At 43.7% G+C, this 24518-nt stretch overlaps 1 protein-coding gene and 1 long non-coding RNA gene across 3 annotated transcripts in view; one reads left to right on the top strand and one right to left on the bottom strand.

Moving 5' to 3' along the window:
- LOC140896331 (uncharacterized) overlaps positions 1-10473 on the bottom strand; it is a 497972-nt gene extending 487499 nt beyond the window's left edge. Inside the window, exon 1 of the long non-coding RNA XR_012154520.1 lies at positions 10295-10473. This is a non-coding gene — a long non-coding RNA (uncharacterized lncRNA). The remainder of the gene's footprint in view (positions 1-10294) is intronic.
- A 132-nt stretch (positions 10474-10605) lies between these two features.
- The window catches only part of BEAN1 (brain expressed associated with NEDD4 1), a 119360-nt gene continuing 105447 nt past the window's right edge, over positions 10606-24518 (top strand). Inside the window, exons 1-2 of one of the 2 annotated variants that reach the window (XM_073307956.1) lie at positions 10606-10855; positions 12024-12098. In XM_073307956.1, the coding sequence (XP_073164057.1) occupies positions 10825-10855; positions 12024-12098 (106 nt within the window). In that variant the 5' untranslated portion in view covers positions 10606-10824. The remainder of the gene's footprint in view (positions 10856-12023; positions 12099-24518) is intronic. The other variant, XM_073307958.1, reaches the window with a different exon arrangement.

Below are 24518 nucleotides of genomic sequence, written 5' to 3'. Positions count from 1 at the left end.
ATAAAAATTTTCCCTTTAATAGACCTACTGCCAGGCTGGCACCAGGAAATCCAAAAGAAAGAGAGACAAAACTACAAACAAGTGTATTCAGGAGGAAATGTGCACAAAAAGAGGATTGCAGTGTATGTGACTGTCCCTCTGAGAAGTATGCATAAAGTTAGTGAGCAGCAAACTGAATTTAGCTCTTTTAAAAGACAGCTTTTAAAAGCTTTTAAAAGAGAGGGAAGACCATATTAGACTTTGGAGGTTCTGGCATGGTTTAAGATTCTTGTAGAGGATTGTTCTGATAATCCAGTCTCCTGAACTAATGTAAGAACAATTTCAGTATTAATTATGTGTTTCGTTACTTCAGTTACTACTCAGATTTTAGACCCTAGTATTATTTTAAAATAATATCTTTTTATTGGTATATTTATTTAGATTATGAATTTTTTTAAAATATATTTTTCTTCTCTGGATAACTTGTGCCTGAAGAAGATCTACATCATCTGGGAAAATACCTCTAGCAATTAATTTTTAAATCTATAAGCATATTAATTTCACATGTTCTACAAGCGTTGGTTGAAAGTTTGTATATACTGATCTATACAGCATGTTTTTAAAACTCTATCCACTCAAGAAAAACAGGTGCAGTTCTCTTAATAATTCTACAGCATATATTCAAACTTGGTCGATCCTTATGCTGGGAATTTATGGCTCTTTAATTACATTCAAACCCATTGCTTGAAAATTGCCAGCATAACAGTTGAAATTGTATTGATCACTGAAGACTATTTTCATCCTGGGATTTCTTGGAAATGTGTTCTAGAGAACCCCAAATAAACAGTACGATTTAAAAAACTAACAATTTTGTCACAACTCTTTAGGAAATCCTGATCCATTTTACAATGGATCTCAAAATGGAAATAGAAGTAACTTGGAACAGTGAATCTGTTTAAAAAAGACTTCATTAAAAAAAAATGGAAAAAAAGAGGCGGGAGGGAAACATTAAAAGGAGGACATAGCTAAAGGAAATACAGCACCACATGCTTTCCCCTCCCCCCGAACACAGAAAATTATATCACAAGCATGCTACTAACTTAGGCTGAACTTCTAAAAGCTAGAAAATTCAGGTAAAATCTCAGCCTGACTCTGCTCCAATTGAATACAACATCCTTCACACACATGCTATTCTTCTCATGAGACAAATCCTGATCACACAAGCAGACCCACTGAAGTCAATGGGACTACTCAATGAGTAAGACAAACAGGAGTTGATTCGCACATTGCAACACGTGGAAATTCAAATCACCAAGAATCTGCTCCTGCTTCCACTGACGTTGATAGCAAATATCCCAGTGACTCGAATGAGAGCAGAACTGACCCCAGTGTTTGTCAAGCAAATATTGACAAATCAGACACTATATTGCCATAGTGATAACACTGATATCTAACAAGGTAAGCTACATCAAGAAGGCAAGATCTTTGACACTGAGAAAGAAAAATATGAGATAACCGAACAATGCAAGACAGACCAGAAGACAAGGTAAGCTACATGTGAAAAATGTTTACTTAGAAGAGAAGGGGGTAGTCCATCTTCTATCAAAGTCTTAGGTAGTTTAAACCTGAACTAGGGGTTTAATTATCCTCCTGTAAAATTTGCAAGTCAAATGTATGTTACTTATGAACCAGAAAGTGAAACAGAGACTCACTGAACACAAGTGAAGTGTGAAAAGTAACAGCAATAATATAGACTTAGAGACTCAAGGTCAGAGGGAACCATCATGATCATCTTAGTCTGACCTGCAAATTGCAGACCACAGAACCTCACCCACCCATGCCTGTAATAGACCCCTAACCTCTGGCTGAGTTACTGAAGTCCTCAAATCATGATTTAAAGACTTCAAGTTACAGAAAATCCACCATTTGCACTAGTTTAAACGTGCTGCAGAGGAAGACGAAAAACCCCAGGGTCTCTGCCAATCTGACCTGGGAGAAAATTCCTTCCTGATCACAAATATGGTGATCAGTTTGACCCTGAGCAAGTGGGCAAGACCCACCAGCCAGACCGTGGGAAAGAATTCTCTGTGGTAACTCAGAGTCCTCCTCATCTAGTGTTCCATCACCGGCCACTGGACATATTTGTTGCTAGCAGTTGCAAATTGCCTACATGCCATTGTAGGCAGTCTCATAATACCCATCCCTTCTATACGTTTATCAATGTCACTCTTGAAGCCAGTTAGATTTTTGCCTCCACTACTCCTCTTAGAAGGCTATTCCAGAACTTCACTCCTCTGATAGTTAGAAACCTTTGTCTAATTTTAAGCCTAAAATGGCCAGAATGTAATCCATTTGTTCTTCTGTCCACATTGGCATTTAGCTCTTTGTCCTCCCTGGTATTTAAAATATTTCTCCTCCCTCCCTCTAAGGTGTTTATAGAGAGCAATCATATCTCCCTCAACCTTCTTTCGGTTAGGCTAAATAAGCCAAGCTCTTTGAATCTCCTCTCGTAAGGTAGGTTTTTCATTCCTCGGATCATCTAGTAGCCCTTCTCTTTACCTGTTCCAATTTGAATTCATCTTTCTTAAACATGGGAGACCAGAGTTTGCACATGGTATTCCAGATTAGGTCTCACCAGAGCCTTGTATAAAGTTACTAACACTTCCCTGTCTCTACTGGAAATACCTCGCCTGATGCATACTAGGATTGCATTAGCCTTTTTCACAGCCGAATCACATTGGCGACTCATAGTCATCCAGTGATCAATCAATACATCCAGGTCTTTTTCTGCCTGTCACTTCGAATTTATACCAGAATTTCTTCTTGTTAGTCCGTAAGTGCCTGACCTTGCACTTTGGACTTTTAAATTTCATCTCATATCTATTACTTGAGTTTACAGGGTCATCCAGATCATCTTGTATGATATTCCGGTCCTCCTCTGTATTGGCAATACCTCCCAACTTGGTGTCCTCCGCAAATTTTATTAGCGCACTCCCACTTTTTGTGCTAAGGTCAGTAATAAAAAATAAAAGTAATAAAAGTGTTAAGTAAGATTGGTCCCAAGAACAATCCTGAGGAACTCCACTAGTAACCTCCCTCCAGCCTGACAGTTCACCTTTCAGTATGATCCATTATAGTCTCTCCTTTAACCAGTGCCTTATTCACCTTTCAATTTTCATATTATTCCCCATCTTCTCCAATTTAACTAATAATTTCCCCATGTGGAAGTGTATGAAATGCCTTACTGAAATCCAGGTAGATTAGATTTACTGCATTCCCTTTGTCTAAAGAAACAAACAAACAGAAAACCAATCTTCTCCTCAAAGAAGAGGTGTGGTACGATCTACTTTGTGTAAAACCATGTAATATTTTATCCCAATTACTGTTCACCTCTATGTTCTCAACTGCTTTCTCTTTCAAAATTTGTTCCAAGACTTTGCATACATGTGCCAGTTCCTTTAATATTCTTGGATGGAAAAGGAAATCTGCAAGATTCTGCAAGTTGTTCTCTCTCAAACTTGAGGCTCTGTAATTCACTTTCTGTTGACTCCAGTCATTCTGTAAGCTTGTGGGTTCTTAGCATGGACTTGTTTTATGACTCCCCTCCTGTCTCTTTCCTGGAACTGAAGTCCTGTTTCCCATCCTGTCCCCCTATTTGGGACTCTACTTGTTGGAGAGGTCCTATCTGAGTCCCCAGCTAGCTTGTTTAATGGATAGTTCAGCCTATATTTCCATGGTACGCTGTTGAATTCAGGATTCTGTGTGGGTCCCCACAGCATGCTGCAGGGTTTAAGATTTCATTTGGGTACCCATGATGTCCCACCAAGCCCAGGACTCCTTCTGCTGGCCTGGGACTCAGTCTGGGTCAGTATGGTACCCTGTTCAGTTTTCTTTATCTGGGCGTAGGAAAATTATTCCTGCAGGTCCAAGCTTTGTTTCCTCTGCCCTTCAGGCCCCCACATGACCCTAGGCTAACTCTTGTTCTAATCTGACCACTTGGTTGACTGTTTCCTCCCCGTGAGATGTTTGTATTGTCCAACTCTTGTTGGCACTTTCTAAGTTGATCCCTCAGTCCTCTGGAAAGGTTGCGATCTCCCTCTCTGTCTCCCTTTCCTATCCTTACTCCAGCCTCTAGCCCTCTTACTTACTTTCCTAGTCAGCCCCGGATCCCCCTACCCTGCCGTCCTAGCCCCTGGTTATACAAGGGCTGAGAAACCCACATAATCTCTCCCTTGAGCTATTGGGCCAAGGCAGGCCCTTGACCACCCAACACACAGTTGAACTCTCCAGCTCATCTTCTGCAGTAGGGTAGATGCAGGTCTCATCATGGATACAGAAGACATGTGCTGGGAGGTGTTAATCCAGGCTACATACTCTCGCCTCATCTTCCCGAAACAGAGTGCACCCACAACCCAAGTCTACAAGTCTCTTAGCTACTATTTTCCCCACCCTAAATGCTTCTACACACTGTAGTCTCCCCATTACTTTTAGAGTGGGCTCCCACCACTTGGTCCCACTGTAGTAACAGCTTAAGTAATCAATAACTGGGCAATTTCTTTTAACATGCTCAGACTGGCCACACCTGAAGCAAACCATGTGGTCCCCTTCTAAGAGTACTTCCACTAGTCTGTAGGGCTACTCAGGTCCCTTGTAGGTCCTGTGCGCCCCCTGTGCTTTGGCCACTCAAGGTCTTTCCCTCTGGAAAGCTTCCTGGGATCATCCCCTGGTGAGCTCTCGTCAATTTACCATACCGCCCCAGCTGCTCATCTCCTTCAGCCTCAAAGCAGGCTTCAGCTTGCTTTGCTCCTTCCCACACTGAGGCCTAACCCAGCTCTGCATCCCCTGAGGTAGAACCTTCAGAAACTACTACAAGATGACCTGATACAGGACTTTATTCACTGAGCTAGTCTTCAAGCACAGCTTGAATCACAAAGTCACAATTTCTGGACCACTATCCATGGTCCTGTCCCTTGTGGGAATGGTTCTACCCGAAACTTGAGTCTACAGACCTCAGGAGTCAACTCTAATCGATCCAAGATGGCTGCCTTCAGATAGGAGTTCACCTGCTCATCACTTACCACTCAGTTAGCTACCAGCAACTCGCCCATGCAGGCTATCCAAGTCAACTCCTCCAAGTCCACTGCCTTTGCCATCTTGAAATGTTTGGCGGAAGGCTTAAGGGTCATCCTCCTGTCTGAGCTACACCAGGCCTAGAGCCAACTGGCCCCCAGTCCTATCACCAACTGTGTTCGGATGTGGTTCAGCCTGCTTCTTCATCCACTTCTGTTTGGAGTGCACTTCTTGCCACCTCTGTTGCATGAGAAACTGGGTCTCCTGCTGTTGTTGATCTGCATTACCATTGATTGTGTTAGCAGGGCCTGGATCTGCTGCTGCTATGTCACTAATAGGCGGATCTCCCCCTCAATCTTCCCCCTTATTCTAGGAGTGGGCTGGAATCTCACTGTGTCTCCAGGTTATATTTCCCCCTGGCTCCAAAGCATGCTACACCCAGTTTATTTTTTTAAGAGGTTAGCAAACAGAAAAAACTCCTTGCTCAGCATCAGGGCCACTCCCTCCAAGGGTCTCTGGCACTCCTGCTCCTGGCAGCTTCCCAGTTTCTGTCAGCACAGCTCCCTTCCTAGAGCAATAGCCACAGGGCTGCTTCCCTGAGCCTCTGGCCCCATGCTCCAGAGAGCCACCACAGGAGCTGGCTCTGCTCTAGGATGGGTCTTTCCTCCCTAGGGCACAGCCTGGGGCGTGTGTCAGTCAGTCAGTCTCCTACAACTGCCTAGTCACAGCCCAGCCCAGCCCTCTTTAATTGGCTGGATAGGGCTCACCTGCCCCTGGTCCAGGGGAGCTGGGCTTAGCCGATCTACAGGGACCAGCAACCCTGTGACACCATAGTCAACACCAGTTCAGCTAAACCACAGTTGCAAGACAGCCCATTGCTGAAACCTTAATGCAGACAAGGCCTAAGACACACAGTTCTTAGTCAAAAATATCTCAGGGTACGTCTATACTACCCACCACCAGGATCAGCGAGCAGTTATTGATCCAGGCGAGGGGGGGGGGGGGGCGGAGGGTCTATTTATTGCATCTAGACTAGACGCGATAAATCGACCCCCGAGCACTCTCCCGTGGACTACTGTACTCCAGCGCCACGAGAGGCACAGGCAGAGTCGACGGGGGAGCAGCAAAAGTTGACTCACCGTAGTGAAGACACCACGGCGAGTAGGTCTAAGTACGTCGACTTCAGCTACATTATTCACGTAGTTGAAGTTGCATAACTTAGATCAATCCCCCCCAGTGTACACCAGTCTCTTTATACCTATATGTTGTCCTGTATTTCTGGTCCCTGCACCTTGACTTGGGAACCCTTGTCCAAAGCCACATCTTCTCTCACTTCAAGGTGCCTTTCCTCAGTACTGAGCAGGGGTTAGTTTAGTCCAGGTGGGCATGTGTTAATCCTGTCCCCCACCCTGTCTTTGTCAGGCTCTGAAACACAATGGAAGTTCTCAGACAGGTACAACTTTAATCCATGCCTACTGGAGCCAGATTGTCTGGAGCTGCTCTACATGGGAGCATTCTTCCACTGTTAACCTAGCATAGGTGCACCTGTGCTAGCTTGGAAAGGAATGCTAGTTTAGACTAGGCTTAAAAGACGGGTAGATGACACGATGGCCAAAGTGCCTGTATCTGCTATCTCTGCCGGAGATTCGCTGGTGCTAAATCTATGGTCATATTCTAGACAAGGCCTGGGATTCTCCATCCAGAGAAGTCAGTCCCACGTCCTCCCAAACAACCATGCTCACATTTGATATGGTGAAGTGTTTTAGCTAAGGCCCATACTATGTCCCAACAAGTCAATAACATACATTTCATTACCACCCTTTTCCATAACAGTATGATGTGATGCAATTTATTTAAATGTTAACTTTTAAAATGTTTAAGAGATGTCTGGGGTGTGTTAGTCAATTAGAGATATGGTTAAAATATTAATTTTATCTTACCAAAAAATGGACAGCCATTTCAAAATGCACCCATCTGAGTCACCACATTACTACCACTCTTCAGCTTCAATTGAGCACACAGCAATCTAAAGGAAATTCTTAGTTGCAGAAGGTGGTAATGTGGTTGAAGATCCCTGTCAATTCTATAATCTGTACTAGTTGTGTGGCTTAACCACAAAGTTGTCCCTGGATAGAAGAAAAATATAAGATCATCCAGGAATAAAATTATCTGTCTTCAGCAAGGGCTACTCACTGAATGTCCATTATTAGTACAAGGAGAAATAGTCACAGCAAATGTCACCCCTTCACAGTTCCATCCATCATGGTGATCCGAATGTGAATGTATCTGAGTTTCCAACAGTCTGTCAAGACCCACATTTCAAAATATTAAGAAAAAACACATTCTGGCATGACTGAAGGAAAATAACATGGAGATACAGTATGTAAATCACAAGGTAAAGACACTTTTGAAATACAGATGCTCCTTGTTTTGTGATATTAGCAAGACAAGCTAGTCTGAATATGAACAAACCTTGATAGCTGAAACTCAATATTTTTGTCCTTGCACTTGCTCTCTGCATGAAAACTTAGTGTTCAACACAGCAAACTGATCTCGGAGTGTGATTCATTCATCTTCTGTGGGATTCTCTTTATAATTAAAAGTCTGCTTTGTCAAAACCAAAAATATGAATTTGATTAAATATAAATGTTCCTATAGTATAGCCCAGGAGATGCACATTATTGCTGCTTTATTGCACCAAGTGTGCAAATAAGATTCTGACCTGAACTCAGCAGTATGTGCTGGTTTCATTCAGGTGCATGACTGACCCAGAAAAAACACACACAATGGAATGTGGGAGAGAACGTACTGTACGATCTCCTTAATCATTAAGAGGTCAGAAGCCATAAGCAAAATCTATATATGCATTTAATGTGTGCACCGTGTCAGTGTTACTGACTGGCAGGAAAGTTATGTGTGTACTGTGAAAATGCTACAGTAGATTTTATTGGGTCATATTATATATTATATGGGCTGACCTAGAAAAGCTGTGCTAAGTCACAGTATATGCTGCCAAATGGGAAGGGTCTTTCATAAAGAGATAAGGAGTACTTGTGGCACCTTAGAGACTAACCAATTTATTTGAGCATGCTCAAATAAATTGGTTAGTCTCTAAGGTGCCACAAGTACTCCTTTTCTTTTTGCGAATACAGACTAACACGGCTGTTACTCTGAAACCTGTCATAAAGAGATGTTCAGATTTAAGTATTCAGCTCAATAAGGAACTGTCCTACATCAACATTTTCTACAGCTTCTCCTTCACTCAAACCTATTAATTCCTCTAAGCGACAGTGGACTGCAGACCAGGGGAGCAGGAACTCCACAGTTCCAATGACTTAGATGAAATTTAGCAAACTTGGGCACCTAAACTGACACATCTAAACAACACTGATTTGTTTCTCAGAAGCACTGAGCATCCACAGCTCTCATTACAGATGGGGCCAAAGATTTTCAAAGACAGAGCCCTGAGGCTAAGCAATTTGTTTTTCAGAAGTACTTAGCACCAAGCAGTTTCCCTCTGAAGTCAAGGGGAGCAGCTGCATACTCAGCACTTTAAAAAATCTGGCAGTTTATTTAAATGCCTAATGTGGATTGAGAAGCCTAAATGTGTGTCTCATACTTTTGAATAATCTTGGCTAGGGTTAGCATTTTCTGTAAGATAAAGCACTAATGCTGATGTCCTGGTTAATAGGGGTACATCACCAAAATTGGCATAAAGTCCACCTACCCAGAGTTGCTCTTGGAGTTTAAAGTGGATAAAATATTCTTAATATCTTACACATTAACACACTACAGCAGTTTAGGGTACTGTTAAACAACTACTCATTTTTGCCCCTGAAGTAGCTATATTTTATTGCTAGGTGAAGCAGTTCCTATATACGGCATATAATTTGTGAAACACTTTGCGATATATCTGGATGAAAGACACTTTGGATTTGTAAACACGGCAGCTGGGAGCATGCATCCCAGCCCAAGTAGATAAAATATGCACTAGCTCTGCTTGAGACACACACACTGAAAGTCCACTTGAATGAGTGCACTAAAAATCACAGTGTGAACACTGCGACATGGGCTAGCAACCTGAGTTGGGAACCGGGGGGTCAGGTAAGCTTGTACTTGGGTGGCTAACTTGTGCTGCAATGTCTACACTGCTAGAACGGAGTTAGCCTGTGTTTGTCTATCTAGCCTCAGAGACACACTCCCAGCTGGAGTGTAGACATAACAAATTATGACTTGTGCTCATAAAAGGCACCTGTTCTACCAAGATTGGATGCAACTCTCTAGACAGCATAGCCTGAGGAAGATGTTACAAGTTAGCAACTGACTTTTCAGGGGTGAATTTTAGGGTGGGGGTATTTGTTGACAATGCTAGGCACTGTATAAACACTATACAGAAGAGACAGTATTGTTTTCAGAGGGCCCTGTCCTGTGTGATGCTAACAGCTAACAGACTTCAACACCTATGGAAATCAGGGAGTTGAAGCTATTCAGCATCTCACAGCGAGTATTTCTGGGAATTACACAAAATGTACAGTGTCACCAAGGCAAATCAGCAATGATAGAGAACAACATATTTCCAAAGGCCAGGAGACATACTGAAGTTCAACAAAGCTTTATATATCATTGGTCACTTAGATAAAAAGAAACCTAGAGCAACAGAAAAGAGCAATTATCAAGTGACCCATCCTGTGTTGTCCCGCCACAGCTTCTGGCAGTAGGTGGTTTAGGGACACCTGGAACATGGGGTTGCACTCCGACTATCTTGGCTAACATCTATTAATGGATCTATCCTCCATGAATTTCGCTAGTTCTTTTTTTTAACCCAGTTACACCTTTGGCTTTCACAAGTTACATCCCCTGGCAACGATTTCCATAGGTTGACCATGCCTGGAGCACCTTACCAGAGCAAGAAAATGACATCGGATTTACAAACAAAGCAGAACCTTTTCAATCCTCTCCTCACTACCCCCTCCCCCAAAGTGACAGCGAGAGCAGGAGGGAAGCGAAAAGGGAAACGGAGAGCGAAGTGATGCCCCCCCAGCAGACAGTTCCCAAAGTAACCCCTAGCCCAAGGCTGGGTTTCATCAGCATTGGGGGGAGGGAACAAAAAGCAAACCCTGGTGCTGGAGGAGGCTATCGGGACCCAAAATCACGGAGCCAAACTCCGAAAGGCGCTCAGCCTCCCCGGTGCCTTTGAGGATTAGCTGGAGGATGCCCAGCGCAGGGCCGGGTGCCGGACCAGCACCTTTCGCTGCTGCACGCCCCGCCTGGCGCTGGGCAAGTCACCGCCGCTGGCCGCCTCCGGTACGGTGCGCCCTTCCCGGAGGGCGAGCGCTGCGCGGGGTTATCTGGCCGCCCCCTCCGCCGCGCGGCTCGCCCGCGCCCCGCGCAGCAGCGGCTGCCTTGGCCGTGTGCGGGACCCCCGCTCCGCCGCCCGGCAGGACAGCGGCTCCGCGAGCGGGCGGGCAGCGGGCGGGCAGCGAGCGCCCCCGCGCAGCTGGCACCGCCCCCTGACAGCGATGGCCCCCGGCCATTGGGAGGGACGCGCCGCCGCCGCCTGCTGGCCCCTGCTGGGCTGAGGTCACTCGCCGCCCGCCCACAGACTCCATGGGCGCCGGGTCCCCGCCCGGCCGCCTGCTGCTGCTCCTGCCCGCCAGACCCGAGGAGAAGGCGGCGGGCAGCGTCAGCGCCTGGGAGCCGCGCTCGCCTCTTCCCCCGCCGCCGCGCCGCCGCCCATGAGCCGCCTGGGAGCCCCGCGAGCGGTCGCCGAGGTGTATGGAGAGCGCGGCCGCCTGTGTGTGCTCGGGTAAGGGATGGGGGGCGCTGTGCCCGGGGGCTGCCCCAGCCCTCCACCGCGTGGGGGGCACCGCCCTGCAGAGACATCGCCGCCCACGGGGTAAAACCCCATCTGCGCGCAGCCCCACGCCCCCGGGCTGCACCAGGGACCAGCACGGCCCCGCCAGGGCACAGTGCGACCGGCAGAGCGGGGCCCGGGGCGGGCAGGGCTGGGGCTTTCTTCGGCCAACGGGGAGAGGGAGGAATAAGCGCTGGGGCTCCTGCCACTCACCCATCATTGGGGTACGGCCCCAGCGGGGAGGTGTGATAGGGGAAACTTTGAGATCTGGTAGAAGCCCAGGCGAAAAACCAGTCGGTCACTGCTCCGTTTGTTTAAGGGGCTGTGCGCCTTTACTGAGAAATGCGGATTGGGGTGGTTCTGCTCTTTACTTACTAGCTAAGAGGGCATGATTAGAAATATTTAGCTGCTAGCCCTCTCGAACTGTTTTATAACTATCACTGCAGTATAGAGGGGTAGAGATACTTAATATAAATATAATTTCATCTGCAAAAGTTTATCTAAATAAATCTAGTAATTCTTATTTTATATATAACAATATAGATAATGCAGTGTCTTTCTCAAAAGACATCTTTTATAATTTAGGCTACTTTGTTTGTGGGGATTTTATTGCATATAAAGTGTACACTTTTATTTTATTTAAATTTAAGTCTTTAGAGGGCAAGTTTAATATTTACAATATTGGGAAATTTTGTATAAAGCCCAGGATACATTTTACTATTCCAGCCCCAGTTTACCATAGAACTAGTTTATATAAGCAAGTTGGGAAAGCACTACTTTGCCTTGCCAGAGAAGGTGCCCATTGCAGTAATTGATAAAATGCTTAACAGTAATAATTAGCCTATTTGCATGACACTTGTCTAAACATGACTTTTTTGAATCCTTGAGGCACTGAAGTCTTTTATAACAACACTTCCTAAAATAGACTGATTCCTAGCAAATTCAAAGCAACAACTCAGTTTATTTACACATTCATACTGCATCTGTTGTAGATTCAGTGTCTGAAATATACAGCTCTGTCACTAGAGAGTGGGTGCACTTTAGCAACAACCTGTGTCATCAAATGACATCTGGCTCTGAAACAAAACTGCTATTAAGGACTCTTTATTTCCCTCTTTAGTTCTTTTCTTACATCTTCCTCTCATCTCTGGAAGCTCCATCCACATTGGAATAGGCAGCAATTATTCCCATCTCTGTAAGTAATCTTTTTTTTAAAACTGCTTTCATGGCATGCTTTCAGTCATGTACAGTTATACAAATATTATATTTAAAGTCTTCTAGAAGACAAGATATCAGTCCAGTAAAGAGCAAACATTGTTTTTAGGCAGAAAGCTAACAGAACTGTGCCATTATTTAAAAGGTCCCATTTATTTAAAGGTCAAATCCTGCAATCCTTACCTCAGGCACAAACAACTCATTGAAGTCGGGGAGATTTGCTTAAGAATAAAGCCTGTAAAATTGTTACTTTTAAAGTCTCAAATCTTTAGATATATTTGCCTTCTTTCCTGTTATTTAAGATCTTCAGCCACAACAAAACATAAGCCCTTTCCTGACAAAACTGATTTGCAATCTGGCTAGGTGGACATTAAGCTGCCCATGGTTTCAGAAATTCCACAACATTTTTGACAGTTAGGAGGAAAAGTAGTCTATAAACTGAATTGAAATTTATCAGAATTCAGGATGTTCATTTTGTTTTGAATTTTTTTGGTAGACATTGCATGAAAAAAACTTAATAGGGAATTTAAACTTTAAGGCCCTAAATCTAGCACAGACTTCAGTGGGAATCCAGATGAATTCAGAAGTCCATGCTCACAGGTCCTGATGCTGGATCAGGACCTTACGAAGCAAAGAAAAGTGAAGACTAAGACAAACTTTTTCCCCCACAGAGGAAGTATTGCGGAAATAATGTAAATAGATTGATTTCTTCTTACCATGAAGGTCCAGTTTTTAATATTTTTGTTATGGAAAAGTTAGTTTAGGTCTGAAGTTTGAGACAATGGGCAAATTCTGCTCAGTTTCATAGGTGCAACTGCAGAGAAACACCATAGTCAGTGGAGTTACTCCAAATTTAGGGCCTGGAAACACTACGAACCTTCGAGCATGCTACCCTGAACAGTGAGCCTGCAGTAGTAAGAATTGTTCTTGTTAATGTTTGCAGGATTGGGCCCTGCTGCAACAGAGAGCAGAATTTGACCCTTAAAGCTGATTACTTGCCAAATCTAGAGATCAAAGTGGTGGACTTTCAGAGTTTAATTAGGTATTTGCTGTAACTTCAGTTTGGCTCTGAACCTGAACTAGCAAAAACATGCCAGACTAGGGCTCTAAAGCAAATTTGAGACCAGCAGATATTGTCTGAACATTGCTGATATTGTCAACCACCATCACCCAAACAATAACAGATTTTTTTTAAAAAAAAGGGGGACAGGCTTCCAAAATATATGGACAACTACAAAAGCTCACCTTATTAAAGCTACTAAATGTCTGCTTAAGAAAACAGGACTGATCATAAAAAAACTATCCAGTGTCATGAGAAACCTGTGGCCACTAACTAACATGTACTTGCTTCTGTGTTCAAGTACGTACTGTTTAGTCATTTTTTAACTAATCTTTTGCATTTGGCTAACTCTGCAGGAGATTCACAGTTCAAGTACATAGCACTAGTCTACCTATATGATCCAGATCTGTTAAACCTTTGGGGTCCCTGTCATAATGTACATATTTTCCATCCATTCCTCATCCCCACATTCCTTGATATTCTCCCCCAAAGACTTTCCTACTCCCTCCCCCAGCAGGATTCCTTCATATTCCCCTCCGGATTCCTTCATATTCCCCTCCGGATTCCTTCATATTCCCCTCCGGATTCCACCACTCCAGAAGAAATGTATACTGGTAGGCCTTGATCCCAAAGTTACAGCAAAAAGTGTTACAGCAGTGTAGAAGGAATCAAAATTCCTGGCCACACAAATCAGATGCCCATGCTGTGATGACTACTGAAATTCATGCTTGAGATAAACCATTTTCTAATGGCAGAGGATAAAATTCCAGTCAATAGCTTTTGAATAGAACTTCGTACTTGTGAAAGTTGCCAGACTGGCAGCCCTAGAGACAGAAGTCCTCTGTATATCCATATAACAAGTACAGCACAGATAGTGACAACGCAGGTTTCTTCCCCATTCTCTTGTCAACCCCTTGCACAGAGCAATTGTTAGCTGGTCTACAAAAGAGCATGTCCAAAGTACCTTGTGTGCCCCTGGAATCTAGGCAAGCAGAAGGGTCCTAGTGCAATGGGGCTGAAGGAGTCAGCATATTTTAGAGCAGCCCTGGTGCTGCTCTGTCTTTAAGCCAACTTTGTTTCTCCTCCCACCTTTGCACAAAGGATCATGCACAGAGCAGGGTTCAGCCAGACTATGCCTGGTAATTGTTTTTAATTAGGATAGTGTTGGAATGGGAATTGTAAAACTCTTCTGTACCTAACTTGTGTAATTAGACATGGCCAAACCAGAAATTCAGACTATGGCCAGTCTAATGCTTCTGCATGGTGCAACTTCCACGGGGTTGCAATTTGTCCTCCTGAGCAGATGGGTGGGAGTGAGAGGAGCCTTGACTACCTCTTAACATCCAAAAAATATCTTGATGAAAATTTTGTTGCATGAGACAAAATATTGGTTTATCATATCCAAAAAACTTTCATTGGGAAAGTTCAGGTCCAGAATGCAATTTCTGGTCAAAAACTAGAACAGGAGAGCCAGCCCCCTGACCTCCAGAATAACCAATAGTTTGGTGGTCAAGAGCTCAGATTAGATTAAAATTTGGGACTATGACTGGGTGAAGCATTTGACTTGATTGCACATTAACAGGGCTGATAAAAAAAAGTGTCTAAAATGGAAGGATTTCTAAAACCTATTTCTGTCAAATGAAAGATTTTCCACAAAGTATTTGCTTTCTGCCCAAAGTTTCAAGTTTTCAATTAAAAAAGTTTACTATCTGAAAAGCAGAAAGCTTTTGGTTTTTCAATAAAAAGTCAAAAAAACCTTACTGAAGAAGTTGGATAGAAATGAGGGGACAAATTCTAACCAGCTCTATAAATAACTTTAAATAGTTTCCGTTCAGTCTGCAGTCATGAACCTCAGCCCCACGCTCTTGATAGTTTGGTGAACATGGGCCAAAGTTGTTCACATAACTAAGCAAGCAGGACAGTCTTCCAAGCTAGCTCTCCTCCCCTCAAGTCACTGCCTTCTTCACTTTCCAATGACCCCCTTGGAAGAAGTAATTTAAAAGCAAGCAAAGATATATGTGCAGTTGTGCACCTAGTTTGCAGATGAAATTATTCAGCTTATGAATGCAAGTCAAAAGGTGAAAGTGATGGGTGTTAAATCAGGATAAATGCATGCACAGGATAAAGGCAGGCAGACAGGCCTGATTTAACAAAACAAGATTTTGATTGCCTCATCTTGAGCTTTGCAGGTTTTGAAAACTTGCCCTTAAAAGAATTACCTTCAAAAACATGAAGGGACAATTCAGAAATTCTGTGGCTTTGTCCCCCGATGCCTGAAAATGGAGCCAGCAAAGGGCAAGGCCACACACACACACAAAGCTATGGAGAAAATTCTGCAGAATATCCTGCCCCTTATCCTACATATCCTTGAATAGACATTCAAGGAACCATTGCCTCAGTGCTCCACTTGAGTCCCCACATATACAGAGCAGCAGCACAGCTGGCTTCAGGCTGTGTTGTCATTGACTACAGGGCTGCCAGCTGTGCTCTGTGACTCCATGAAGAGGATGAAGGTTGAATAAGCATTAACTCATGAACCACCAAATCCTTAACCAAAATAGTCACTCTGCAGCCATGACTGCAGGCTCAGCTTCTGCTCCTGACAGCAAATCCTGCTTCTTCCCCCCATCCATAGTAAAATTGGTGTAGTCCCCCTGCCCAGGAATCAAGGAGCCTGACAGAAGTGGACTGTAGTCTTGGTGTGTAGTGAAACATGGGGCTCCGTAGCACACAAGGGTTCCCTGGGCCCCAGCTCAAAGATTAGGTTGGGCATATACCTGAGTGGGGCCTGTGAATCAGTGGTTTCATAGATCCAATGGCTATTGTACACTATTTAAGCAGTTGTAGGAAGAGCACAGGTTGCTGCAAGTCTCTGCATTCTTCTCAGTGCACAATGAATGGTGGAAATGCATAGGTGATTCAGTCACCTAACAGATCCACCAGTACCAGCCATATCCAGCCTCCACCCATCCAAGGAGGCTTACGGAACTGTGCTGCCAGGCAGTCGGGGGAGCAGGACACCTGTATGTGTTCCCCAAATCCTGCCCCACTCCATGCAAAGCAAAGCTATCCCACTGCCACCACAGCAGAAACCCTCCATGCCCACAGAAGTGAGGAAGAATGCAGGTTTTGCCCATACCTGAGCTGCAATAACTAACCTGCAATGGATGGGGGTCACTCAGAGCAACTGCTCCCTGTGCTCCTTGATTGAAACCCCTTTTTATAAGTGGATGTCTTGTAAAGAGACTTGAGACAGCTATACAAAGAAAGGGATTTTACCTTTCTTGCTCACATGCTACCCTGCACGGTATAAGGGAGCATGTGGCGGGGGCTTCCTGACTTGTAAAGACATCCCTTTGGGGATAAAAGGAGAAAGACTCCTTTATCCTTCACCTTAAGAGACAAAAGGAACCAAGTGATTTCATCTCTGTGATGGATTCTGGGCAGGCTGGCCAGTAAAAGCTAGAAAGGAGACTGAGTGAGAGAAGCCATCTTGAACAAAGACTGCATCTTGCTAGATTAAGTTTTAGTCTTTTATCTATTTGCTTGTAACCATTTCTACCTTTATTCCTGCTAATTGGTATCACTTAGCTTATGTCCTTGTTAATAAACTGGTTATAAACCAACTCAGTGCTGTGCTTGAAGAGAAGCGTGTATTTTCCCCAGTTAAAAAGTCAATAAATTACAGCTTAATTCAAGTGAGCAATGAACTTAATATCTTCATGAATGGTCAGTGACAGGAGCTGTGCATTGCAGAGAAACATTTGAGAAACTGAGACTGGAATTCACTGATTTTTTTACCTGCTAGGTGAGGTATGGGTCAAGAGAGCCTTAAGGAGTTTGCTGGTGAGGATGGCACACTGGTGTGGTGAGGAGCTGACAGTCTGACCTCTAGCAAGGGTTGCTCTTGCTGAGGCAGAGGGTTAGTAGTGGCTCACAGCTTTGGTTGTCCCCAGCAGCACGTTACATTGCCAGAGAAGAGATCCTTTATAATGTATCCACTATTTTGAGGGTGTCTTTATCAGATCTTATTTCCTATTTCATGGAAGGGATGGACTGGAACGGTGTTCTGAGGGATGTGTAAGCAGCCTCATGCCCACACCTTTTGTGGAACCACAGAAAGGCTTCCTACAACAGACCCTTTGCTTTGGGCAGAGCAGAAGTTGCTCACTCCCTGCTCCCCTGGGAGCAAAGCACTCTGAAGAGGGGTAGGGAAAAGGTGGGGTCATTCCCACCTCCTTACGGACAAATCCATGGAGCTTGGCCAGCACATTTGGAGGAACAATCTGCACCATCCTATTGCCTGGTACAGAGTGCACATGGAACATCCCTGGGGAGATGCAGGCATGCTCTCTCCAGCATTTCTCCTGGGCAGGGTACCAATGGTTGTTGCCGTGCCACTGCTCACCCCCTGAGGCTCCAGTGTTTTGACAGGATGGTTGCATCCCCAGAGTGCTTGTAATCCAACAGTCTCCCAGTGCAGACTGTCAAACAGCTCCTTCACTCACTACTGAGACATTAGAGAGCCCTTCCCCATATACACTGTTCATTTGCTCTCCTATCATTTTCATTTCAGCCACTAATGGGTTAATGTCATCTCCTGGAATCAGGGTTCTCTTTTCCAGCTGTTGTCCTCACGCTGTTTCCCAGTCTACTCTAGTCATCTTGCCTGCAAGTTCTTAGCAGCTTTCCTGTAATCTCTTGACTTTTCTATCCTACATTTCAGTCTGGATTGCCTGTGTTATAAGAGCAAGATGTTATTCTTCTTTCTGGGGCCAGAAAGCTCCAGGCACAGAGGAGTCTGTACAGAAATGCAGATTTCCCCTGCAGGTTTGGAGGTAGCTGCATTTCCAGCCCAACCACTTAACAGCTTTGTCAGAGATGCTGGTAATGTATGCTGCACAGATTAAGGAGTGGGGGACGGGAGGGAGGTTCCATGCTGTTACCAGGATTCAGTATTCTCCCCAGCACACAGGACAAAGCAGCATGAAATCAGGATAAACCTAGGAGGGCAATTTTCCTCCATTATCTGCGCATCATTGGCTGTGTAGGGAGTAGTGGCCAGCACTGATTTCATAATGGCATCTGCTGGAAGCAATGGGAATTCCTCTGAGTTTTAGTACAGGAAGTTCAGGAGTTCTGAGAGGATATGAAGATTGTGGGTCAAATGAAGCTCAGAAGGTTCTTTAATGGCTGAAAGAGACTGGGACATTAGGAGCAAACAGAGCAAGCAGAGGATTGGAATAGGTATCTAGAGTGCTGTGGGTGAGGGTGTGGATTGAGAGAAAGGCCAAGCTGAGAGGGGGGTCAGGAGCAATTTGAGAGACAGAAAATGAGAATGGCACAGAAGAGTTAGAAAGAGATCCATAATTATGAGTGGCAGGCAGCATGTGAACTGAGAATAGAGACATGACAATATTGGATGGAATGCAGGGAAAATAAGCAATAGTAAAGGGTGGGAAGCAGAGGGGCATGATGCAGAGGATAAGGGAATTTGTGGCTATGAAAAATAAGAGTAAGGGTGGACATGCTAACTCTTGCCAGCAATGGTTTTCACACATCTCTGGCACCTACTACCAGGACTTACAGGCAGGGAGGGAACGTACACACCCAGTTTCTCAGTGTGTGACTATCAGTAACTGCTTTTCAAAGGGTTATCTATACAAAAAAGTCCAGTGAGATTCCTATAAATATCCTGCAGTTGAGCACCAACTCCTAGGCCTTGGAGAGCTTTTTTGTTCCTACTTTGTCTCCCTGGTAGCTGTAACATTTCCTTTTAACCCCATTGGCTTCCTACACCACACCATCTACTTTTTTCTTGTAATTATATTGCTAAGATGGAAGTATGTAAATAATGGGGAAGAGGATGGGAACATCTCTGCTGAAGACTGACATGCTCTCATACTGTACCTCCCTTTGTTTGCCAGAAGTCCCACACTGGGGCCTCTTGGCATGCTGCTCCTTGCCCTCTGGTTTCTCAGTGAATACATTTCCAAGGTTGGTGTGAATCCTAGCACCTCCGATGAAGTGCCCCACTAGCCTCACATACCATATGCGGGAAGTGCTGTAAGACAGTTCCCAAAGCATCTTATTTGTGTTTCTGCACAGGATTTTCCAAATAGCTGGATTGTTAGTTGTGCTTTGATAGAGTTATGAAAGGGTGGGAGGTTTGGTTCAAATAGATACTCTAAAACTGGGATGCTTATCCCAGGCTCTCGAGTCTGCCAAAGCTTTCTTGCAATTGCTCCAGTCAGACCAAAAATGCTAGAAGAGCCTGTGCTTTCCCTTCCACTGGTGGGCCCAGACAAAGCCAGTAAGTGCACAAAAAATGCAAAGTTTGACTTCCTAAAGGAAGACTTTACAAACCTACACAGCACCTCCCTGGGCTTCCAGTTTGATTTATTTGCAAAGGGTAAAGTTGCTTCTTATTTTTGAATCCTGAATGAGCTATGCCCACCACTTAGATGACAGACATTAAGGATTGAACCAAGGACCTCCAGAGCTAAAAGCTTGGAGTCTCCACAGGCTCAGCTACAGGCCCAGGCTCTTAAATGAAGAGCTGTAACAAACCTTTAACTTATGTAAATTTGGAACAGAGATAAACACATGACACTCGGACTAGAGCGTTCCATTAACACTTGACATTTAGTGCCTAATCCTAAAGCACTTAAAGCTAAAAATCTCATTGAGCTTTGCTTCAGGTTTGGGTCCTTCAGTCTTTACCTTTAGGCTTTTAAAGTACAGTTTGATAGTGGGCTGCCATTGTGATTTGCTGTTTGGATTGCAGTAGCAGCCAAAGGGCCCCCCCTCGCAGGATCATGCCCCATTGCACTAACTGCTGTACAGACAATTTAAGACATCCCAAAGGAGGAGGAAATAGCTTAAAAAAAATTGCACAGAAATCCCAACCTCTGCTCCCTTCAGGGGCAGGAATTAGAAACCATGCAGAAGGCACCAGGATTTTAGATTTACAAACCCATCCCATCCGCATGGATCCTAGAGCATCAGCACAGAATGCTTTCCTCTCCATTCCATGCCCTGCCCTTATCCCTCCTTCTACAGGCAGCATGGTCAGGCCTGTTGCCATGGACTCTATTCTGCAACTGAACACTGAACCCCTGCTGTGCAAGTGAGCATTAGAATCCATGGTTGACAAGTTAATGCTATCAGTCCATCATAGGTATTGCTGGGGCATTCATCACCATAGCATCTAATCACCAGATGCAGTAATTAGTCATATATTTGTCCAAAGTGGCATCCAAAGTGACCTGTGCTTGGTCTGAAACACCATGCTGGCAGCTCAGCCAGTGCACTGTAATGGAGACTCAATCCCTTCTGCAATAAAAACCAGCAGCTTGTTTGGGATAACTTCTCTGCTGTTTTAGCCTTCATCATTTTGAAGATTATGTTAGTACAGTTTAACAATCCAACTCCTTAAACTAAACAAATGTGTAAAAATCAAATGTTCCCTTGGAAAGGAAACCAAGATGTTAAATAAGATTGACACAGCAGTTACAACAAACATTCATTCCATTGTGTGCCAGAGCACAAATTTTGGTACATTACTTAAGGGCATGCCCTGATTGGAAGCCCTCAATACCTAGGAAGAGCAGAATATCCTTATGCCTTTGTCCTGCTATCACAACCCCTTTTTCTCTTGGCAAACTTTATATTTTACAGGACAATTTAATGGAGATAGAGAAGAAACTAGAAAATAGTTTTTAAAAAGACAAATGATTCCTAGTTGAAATCTCTGAGTGGAGACATTATGGGGGCCTGAGCCCACTGCTATTGTACAGATTGAGAAATGCAAGTCCAAATCTGAACTTCCCCTATGTTTGGGGAATCTTTAGATCTGGAGTCCCGGTTCAACAGTTTGTAGACAGAAAGGGCCCTGTTGTGAAGTTCAGTGAATCAAGTCCCTAACATGGCTCTGATGGGTTACTCCATGCCAGTGATTTATACTGGCACAAAAGAGTGGAATAATGCAGTGGTGAGTCAGGTCCTACAACTGGAACTTCCTCAAAGCTCAGGGTATGATATCTGAGGTTTTGGTACCAGCACATATAGAAACAGGAGTAAGGAAATCTGGTTTGGGTTTCCAAATAAATCAAGCACTTATCTCCTGCTTCAGCCAAAGACTGCATAATGCAACTTAGGAGTGGGGTGTAAAAGTGATATTTAGCTACCTGGCCAATGCTGGGATAGTTATGTGCTGGGACAGTACTCCAGTGAAAGGCTGCTCTAAATGTCATTGGCTGCCAATAGTGCCAAGGGGTTGGGGGATCTGAGAGTTGCAGGAAACCCTCACCTACCAACCCTTTTCTCCAGCCACAAGAGTTTTTACACTATCTATACTGGTGAGACCCTCCCATCACTGGCTACAAGGCTGGAACACAGCTGAAAGTCAGGGCCATGATTTTAAATCAGATAGTGTTCCTTTAACTATGGACATGCTGGGATTATGTAGAAAGCCAATCTCAGATTCTGCTGGTGCATTTTTCAGACTCAGCTGGTTGATACCAAAGCAAGTACACAATTAAATCAGATATAATCCAATTAGTCATTTGACTAGAAGGGATTTTTATGGTAATTGCATCATCCATTTATGTATTCTTCTACAGCAAATTATACAAAATGCAGTTCTTATTTTAATAGCATAGAATAGTTTTTCAACTTTTGGGTAGATCTACATCCCAGTTATCAATTTGACACAAAAAGAAAAGGAGTACTTGTGGCACCTTAGAGACTAACCAATTTATTTGAGCATAAGCTTTCGTGAGCTACAGCTCACTTCATCGGACATTTGACACAAACACTTAGTGACAATTGAAAGTTGTTCCAATCTTGGGAAGTTCACTGTTTACTCTAACCTTTAGACTGACTGTTCAGATTTGTCAACTTCTGGGTTTCAAATAAAGCTATAGGAAATAAGTTATTTCCCTAGCAACCAAATCAGATGGTAAGAACTCATTCACCACCAGCTGGGGATTAATTTGCACAAGGAACCTGAGGCTAAAAGGTTGTATAGGCCTTGTGTAGGGTACTTAAGTTAAAGGGACAGTTGTGTGCAGCACAGAACTCAGACCAGGAGAGGTGGGAAGGGGCCAGTATCCAAGTTATGGCAGCTGTGCTACCAAAAACACCCATAGTGCTATAGACTGAGCTGGCTTAGTGTCTGCACTGGGAGAATTGTAGCAAAGTATTTCAAGGACATGTGTCAATTTTACTAAGTTTTCTATGGAAAGTTTCAAACTAGAGTATTTAGTTTCAGCTCCAATTTTTACTAATATATAATTTTATAATACTTGAATATGCAAACATTTCAATACAGTAGTTCCAATGTTTCCAAACTGAAGTTTTTCAGAATTTCTGTACCATGAAAATTTTCATCTTTTTGTGCTGATTGGGGATGAATGGTCTCCTGGTGTTGGAATTTACATCCTGGGGGAGATAAAGTTAGTGATCCATCCAGCTCTGCTTAGCGCTTAGAGTTTCAGGGAGGCAGGTTTGCTATGTAGGGTCTAGGCTGGGAGCTGCTCCACCTGAGAGAGACTTGCCAGGCTTGTTCTCCAGCTGCCTGCCACCTCTAGAAAAAGCTGTTTTCTGAGCATGCATCAAGAGGGAGATTGACTTAATCTCTGGTGGTTTGTGCCAAGATAGAAACATCAACTTGGAAAACAATTTGTTGCTCACACATTAGGTCATGTACCAAGTCAGGTTGATCCAAAACTGAAGATCAGATTCACTGGCTACCCAATAAACAAAGCCAAAAGCCACTCCTTGCTGAAACAAATACAGTGCTTGAACCAAAAATATCAAAATCAATATTGAATCACCTATGTTGTTTAATACATTTCAAAGACACCCTATGATTACATTAGTGTATAGGGGCCAGAGCAAAATGGAGTAGCATTGATGGGGCTACATGGATTTGAATGTTGAATGCTAGGATCTTTTGCAAATCAGATGCACCAAGTACTGCATGAATTTGCATTGTTTCGGAGTCTGCCACCACTGGAATAGAAATAGGACTAAATCTCAGTGATACCTATCATAGGACTAGTGAAGTCACTGTCAAGAAGCATTGCACCTCTCCAAACTACTGTGTACTGGCAACCGATCATTTTTATTACACCTTTCTGCTTACAGTCTGTTTCAGAAAGGAAAATGCCCTTGGGAATTAGAATCCATTCACTTAGCATATTAAAATATGATGTTTTCATGCATAAAGTCTCTACAGGGTCCTTGTACTGTATCCACACAAATGTTGGCTACTCCCAATCAGCAATACATTAATCAAGATCACTATTACTTGACAATTAGATATTATGTAAATTGTACCAAGCTGATTCCTTTTCAGAAGGAAGACAGTAAACAGGGTGGAGGAATAAGAGCCATTGTTTGGATTTGCACCGAGCACAAAGCTATTCAGTGCATAGCACTTCTCACAGTATTTACCACCCCTTTTTGACACCATTTAATGTTTTCACTATTTAAATGAAAACCATTTAAATGACTTAAAGCCAAAAGGGCCCAATACAATCATCTAGTCTGGCCTCCTGTGTAACAGGCTACAGAATTTCAGTGATTCCTGCATGTAGCTCAGCTTGCAAACAGTAAGAAATAACTGGGTTCTGCAAGATGCCCCGCTGAAATCTCTGCTCCAGGTAGCCAAGAGAAAGATTAATACAAATGTATAAGAGGCCAGAAATACAGGAGAGGACTACAATGCCCAATTTTAGTGGCATAATTTCATGTAACCCTTTACTTAGAGTGCTGTATTTTTAATCCAGTCCCTTGTGACTTCAGAAGACATGAAATTAAAGTGAACTGGGTAAAAAATTGATTACAATGAAAGTTCAGCATCTCCAGTTTCCTTGCCAGTACTAAGATTATTCTAATATAATGGCTCACTCAAATAATTTGACAGTCACCCTTCTATGCCCAACTCACTGGATTGCTAGAGTAACACTGTTGTCTTCAGTGGAGTTCCCCCAGTATAAGTGAGAACAGAATTTAGCCCCTTGCCCATATCTTGTCCTTCAACAGTGCCTTCACCTTCTCTTCTCCTCCCCCCCCCCCCCCCCCCCACTAGATTGTGGCAATAAAAGCCCCTTGAGTAGTTAGGCTGCCTCTGTTTGGCGACAGTGTCTCCTATTGTAGATTGACTCTTACAAAGGTATTTATAGTCAGTTTTGCCTACCCTTTTAGGGGTCACCAGCCTCCACTGCTTCTCAGGACAGGGAAGCTCATTTTGCCCATATCATTCCTTATAGCTCACAAGCTTAAGAACTCTCCATTATACCACAGTTCAGGTTTTAATAGCATCTTTCATAC

Source organism: Lepidochelys kempii, chromosome 12 (genome assembly GCF_965140265.1).
Source record: "Lepidochelys kempii isolate rLepKem1 chromosome 12, rLepKem1.hap2, whole genome shotgun sequence".
Classification (NCBI taxonomy): Eukaryota; Metazoa; Chordata; order Testudines; family Cheloniidae; genus Lepidochelys; species Lepidochelys kempii.
The sequence above is the reverse complement of the archived record's forward strand: the minus strand, read 5'-3'. Positions and strand labels throughout refer to the sequence as shown.